This window comes from Antechinus flavipes, chromosome 4 (genome assembly GCF_016432865.1).
Source record: "Antechinus flavipes isolate AdamAnt ecotype Samford, QLD, Australia chromosome 4, AdamAnt_v2, whole genome shotgun sequence".
Lineage (NCBI taxonomy): Eukaryota > Metazoa > Chordata > Mammalia > Dasyuromorphia > Dasyuridae > Antechinus > Antechinus flavipes.
In genome coordinates this window covers 417,683,894-417,689,900 of record NC_067401.1, presented here as the reverse complement: position 1 = coordinate 417,689,900, position 6,007 = coordinate 417,683,894, and the positions used below count along the sequence as shown (strand labels likewise).

Sequence of the window (6,007 nt, the reverse complement as noted above, 5' to 3'; positions counted from 1 at the left end):
AACAAGCGTGTGTGGTATTGGACATAATGATGTAGAAAAATTCAATTTATGGTCATATATTGAATCAATATAAAAGATGAAGAACTGAAATAAGGATTTGGGTCAAGTCACTTTAAATATGTCTATTTTCTCCTCCTCGGTCCTTAATTTGCCATCCTTTGAAAACTAACAAAGAGAATGAGATAAAGAATATCAGTCTTTATTCTCACTCACCCAAATATGAGTATTACTTTGTTATTTGTCAAAATATTGCTTTGCAATAAATTCAACTTATTAGCCTGTGGGCAAAATACTACCACACCACTACAACTGCTATTTTGTTTCCTCTTCTTTCTTCTTTCTTATGTGAAAAAACCAAGAAGGGAAACTTGGGTGCAGGCCACAGGGTCCAGAAACCTCCAACCTGAAATCAGTTTACTCAAACCCTCTATTTTCTGAATTTGTAGCAGTTATTTCTGATACTTGATATTCTCTGAAGTTGCTGAAATTGTCAAAATAGCAAGAAATTAATGATGTCACCACTCAGATCAGTCCAGTCCATTGTGAGAAAACTCCTTTTTTTGTTCTGGGATGCCTAGATATAACTAGATTATTAGAGTATAACAATTAAGACTTTATTCTATACATCCAGCCTTTCTGGAGAGCAATTTGGAACTATGCTCAAAAAGTTATCAAACTGTGCATCCCTTTTGATCCAGCAGTGTTTCTACTGGGCTTATATCCCAAAGAGATACTAAAGAAGGGAAAGGGACCGGTATGTGCCAAAATGTTTGTGGCAGCCCTGTTCGTAGTGGCCAAAAACTGGAAACTGAGTGGATGCCCATCAATTGGAGAATGGCCGAATAAATTTTGGTATATGAATATTATGGAATATTATTGTTATGTAAGAAATGACCAGCAGCATATATATTTATTGTGTATCTAATTTATACTTTAATATATTTAACATGTACTGGCCATCTAGGAGGGGGGGAGGGGAAAAATTGGAACAAAAGGTTTGGCAATTGTCAATGTTGTAAAATTACCCATACATATAACTTGTAAATAAAAAGCTGTGAAATAAAAATTTAAAAAAAAAAAAAAAAAGAAAGAAATGACCAACGGGATGATTTCAGAGAGGCTTAGAGAGACTTACATGAACTGATGCTGAGTGAAATGAACAGGACTAGGAGATCATCATATACTTCAATAACAATACTATATGATGATCAATTCTGATGGACATGGCTCTCTTTAAATGTGATGAACCAAATCAGTTCCAATAGAACAATAATAAATTGAACTAGCTACACCCAGTGAAAGAACTCTGGGATATGACTATGAACCACTACATAGAATTCCCAATCCTTCTATTTTTGTCCACCTGCATTTTTATTTCCTTCACATGTTAATTGTACACTATTTCAAAGTACAATTCTTTTTGTACAGCAAAATAACTGGACATGTATACATATATTGTGTTTAACATATACTTTAACATATTTTACATGTATTGGTCAACCTGCCATCTGGGGGAGGGAGTGAGGGGAAGAAGAGGAAAAATTGTAACAAAAGGTTTTGTTTGCAATTATCAATGCAGAAAAATTACCCATGTATATATCTTGTAAATAAAAAGCTATAATAAATTTGGAGAGCACCTTTACATTGAATCTGTCAGCAACCTAGAAACAAGTGACCTTAACGCTTGGTTACCACAAATATTTTCTCCTTTGATCTAGATTTGTAATTTTGTATTGTTATAAGGAAAAATCTTAGTAATCCAGAGCACTGAGATGCCTGGGGTCCCACAGCAAAGGATGTGTCAAAACTAGCACATTTCCTCTCTGTCTACTACACTATTCTGTCTCTCTCCATTAACAAAAATAACTAGTTTAAAAAGAAAGTTACTAAATGACATTCTTCTTCCCTGCTTGCTGCCCCAAGGTAGTCAAACTCCAGTAAAGGCTAAATTGTTCTAGTCCACTCAGCAGCAGCCTTTTAATATCTAGGGGGCTTCTGTCTCCACATCAAATGTTATCATTCTAAAGTCTCCTCCTCCCCACTTTAAGTCAATTGAAATTGATTTTAAAAGTTTAGGGGAGGAGAGGCAGTGAGAATATATTTCATACTTTGGAGTGTCCCACGCTGCTTGCCCTCAGTACAAATTTTGCTGTCTATGCCTAGAAGAACAGCCTTTTAGTAGGCTAGAGATTTTGTCTTTGGGATTCTCAGACAGCAAGGCCCTGTCTTCCTGTCTGACTACCACAATGTCTTCTAATTCCTAGTTAAACCTTTATTACTGGCCACATGGCTGTGGGCTCACAAAAGGGCTGCAGGGGAAGAAATAAGACAAAGCAATGGGCTGAGTTCACAGTCATTTATCTTCAGTCACTGTAACCAATTTGGGAGCAAAAAGAGTTTGGCACAGACAAAGGGGGAAGTTGCTAAGGAAACACAGTACGGAGGAGGATAAAGAGTGAAAAGTAAATGAAATAAGCAAGTCTCAGCCTAGCCTGTTCAGAAAAACAAGCTATCAGCATCCTATGATTGAAACCATTTCTTCTCGACTTTTTAGGAGATGTCACTGCTGGTACTACCCAAGTCTTTAAAACTTACCTGGGATATAGCTGACTGGGATAACCACCTTCATAATACTCAGTCCCAGAATGAAACCTATTCTGGTCGTTTGATCTATATGGATGGCTTGGCCGCTGGTAGTCTGCCCATTGATTTGGCCATGGTGGAGGGCCCCCTCGAAGATCTGACCACTGGTAGAACTTCTCATCACTTTGCTGAGAATGAGGGTTCATGGGCTTGTGATAGCCACCTTTCTGAAACCCCATAGGCTGTGCTACAGGTCTTCCTTGGGGCTGGGGCTGGGGTTGAGGTTGGGGCTGAGGAATAGGAACCCAGGGTTTCATCCCTGGCTATTCTCAGAATTCCTCTTGAATTTTGATTCAATCGGTATTGCAGTTACTTTATCTTCCTGTGAACAAAAGAGAGAACAATAGTCATCATCATCATTTTCATCCTCCTCCTCCTCCTCCTCCTCATCATCATCATCAAAATTTAAGAACATGTCTATACATGGTCTAGAGTTAGGCTGAACAAAAAGAATTTTGTTCTTTTTGTTCATTCTGACCTGCTTCCTAAGACACTCTTTCAGACAGATGTAAAGGACACCTGAAAAGTATGAAACTAGCATATGAATTAAGTAATTTGTAGATAATGATATTAATCATATTTAGAAACAATAGAAGAAATGTATCTAAGCCAATTAATGGAAAGGGAATCATGGGAGCTGACTAAACAAAATTGATGCAAATTTAAAAAATCAATTTACCAGATTGGTACTGTATTGTTCTGTACATTTGTTCATTAAGTCATCCATCCATTCATCTATTTATTCATCCGTTCACACATGCATCCATCCATTCATTCAGTTCATTAAATGAATATGAAAAGGTCCTATGGGAGATACAAAAAAGTATTTTTATTTCAATATGAGCAACCGAGGCTATTCTTTAAGTAGAAAAAAAGTGAAATTCCATCCCCAAAAGATATCTTTCCTACATCTCTAAGTAATTCTCTAAGCACAGATCCTCCTACTTACTTCCAGCTAAGGGAAAAGCTGAAATGCTTGTTCATTCTAATAATAGCTCGCATGTATAAAGCTTTTTAACAACCTTCAGACATAAATGTTATTATTAGCCCCATTTTCAGATGAGAAAGTTGAGATCAATAGAGGTTAAGTAACTTTTGCCTATGATCACACAGTTAGTAGACAGAATTTGAACTTAGCCCTTCCTGACACAAGATCCAATGCTGTTTCCACTGTGCCATGTAACAAAGTGGGAAATAAATTCTCTCTAGAACAGTTGATTCTCTGTCATATTCCACTACTCGAGTTCCATTATTGAGACTCAAATTAGTATAATACCCACAGCTAAATCTAATCCATCCCCTTCCAAATTTCCCTGTTCCCCCATCTTTTCAATCCCCTAGCCTAGCAATACTGGTCCCAGTCATGTCTCCTCATTATCTCTCACACCACCATATCCAATCTGCTGTCTGTCAATTTTTCATGATATCTCTTGAATATGTCCTGTTCTCCCCTATGACTCTGCCACCATTCTGATGTCTCACTATGGGACTATTGTAATAGCCCACTGGTAGATCTGCCTACTGTGTCTCTCCCCACTATAATCCAAACCATTCAGTTGCTAAAGTGACTTTCCTAAAAAGTAACTATTCCTGTATCTGATAAATTCAAATCCTTATTACTTCCAAAATGAAATATAAGATTTTCTGTCTGGCATTAAAAGCACTTCATAATCTAAATTCTCCCTTCATTTGCAAACTTCTTACACCTTACACTCACTTCAATCCAAAAACTCTGTTTTTCCTTGCAGTCCTACAAACAAGACACTTCTCTGTATTCCCAGTACCTGGCACATAATTGGTGCTTAATAAATACTTAGTGACCAACTGCCTCCCATATAATATCTGACAGCAGATCTCAACCTTACCTAGATTGTCTCTTTTCTGGATGCCGGGGCCATCTCAACTCTGATCCCCTCTTCTCCCTCAGGAAGTATTTCAGGATGGCAACGTTCTGATCAGTATAGTCCACTGTGATCTAGATAAGATGACCAGAGCTAAAAGTCAAAAGAATTGAGAATTCCTACAAAGTGGAAATCTTCCATCCATGTTTGAGAAACACAAAAGTAAAACTTAGCGGGGAGCAGGATGAATGCACTCCTGGAATTTCAACAAAAGACTAGCATGGGAACTCCTTGGTCTGTCTAACCCTTCTTCAATTACGTTCACAATCTGTGGCATTGTGTAACCAGAACCATCCCCTCTCCATTACCAAAAGAAAGTGCAATGAAAGCCCTTTGTGTCAAATCTGCAGAGAATAGACAGTAACACTGAATCCAGTGAAAGATACTCCAGAGATACTGCTGAGTTTCATGCCTTGGGACATTATAGGATCTTACCTATAGTCCTCCTAAAATTTCCACTGGACACATCCACCACAGTCATGACACCCAATCGTATTGCAAAAATTAAAGCATGTGTCGTCCTTTGCCAAAACAACACCCCTGCCCCTCCCACTAACCGATAAGATCAGGAACTGATAGTCAAGTCAACATGACCACTGCTTCTGTGGAATCTATTGCCCTCTGGCACTACTTGGAATTGCTGTGATTCAAAAACGTAGGTTGCTTAGTCTAAAGCTCCCTTCCCTAACCACCATTTCTCCTTTGTTCTTAATGTTTCTTATCAGCCCATCCTAGCTTACTTTTCCATTGTGTCTCCTGGAACCCTTGTAGTACTGGTAATAAATAATTCTTAATAATACCCCCAGAAATTATCTTATAAAGATTTTGAATTTAATGTTCATACATTTTGTTCTTTCAATAGAATGTGAGCTTCTTAAGGGCAGGGACTATTTTTGACTTTGTATTCCCAGTGCCTAAAACAGTTCCTAATCCAAATTAGATACTTAATATTTAAATGCTTGTTGCATTTGATATTTAATGATTCTGATGAATAAACCCCACATTCAAGGAAAAGAATTGAAAAACATCCAAGAGCCATCCAATGGAGAAGCAATATTGATCCTGACACTACCTGTATGCCAAAATAAGTGATACAACTAAAACTGTTATTTCAGAGCTGACTCTTACAGGAGGTCTCCTGCCAAAATCTAAAATAAGGGGCCCAATATATGCATACTGTACCGTGCATACAACAGCTCAGATCAGATCCCCATCTTCCAACTTCAGCAGCTTTAAAAGCTTCTTGGAATAGATCTCCTTCTCCTTTCCTGGAAGGAACTATCAAAGTCCAGCTGCCACATCCACTGATACTTACCTGTCCCCTGACTGTCACAGACTCTCACAGTCACCTTTACAACTGCCTGGCCTCTCCTAGGCTAATTAATCAGAGCAAAGTCCAGGCCTGGCTAAGACTGTTTACTCAGAACTTTGGCAGGTTCCCTGCTCAGGGCCCGAACTTTTCA

General features: G+C 38.2%; 1 protein-coding gene across 1 annotated transcript in view; it reads right to left on the bottom strand.

Moving 5' to 3' along the window:
• SEC16B (SEC16 homolog B, endoplasmic reticulum export factor) overlaps window positions 1–6,007 on the bottom strand; it is a 76,497-nt gene that overhangs the window by 57,173 nt on the left and 13,317 nt on the right. Inside the window, exon 2 of the mRNA XM_051998891.1 lies at window positions 2,596–2,965. Within this exon, the coding sequence (XP_051854851.1) occupies window positions 2,596–2,900 (305 nt within the window). The 5' untranslated portion in view covers window positions 2,901–2,965. The remainder of the gene's footprint in view (window positions 1–2,595; window positions 2,966–6,007) is intronic.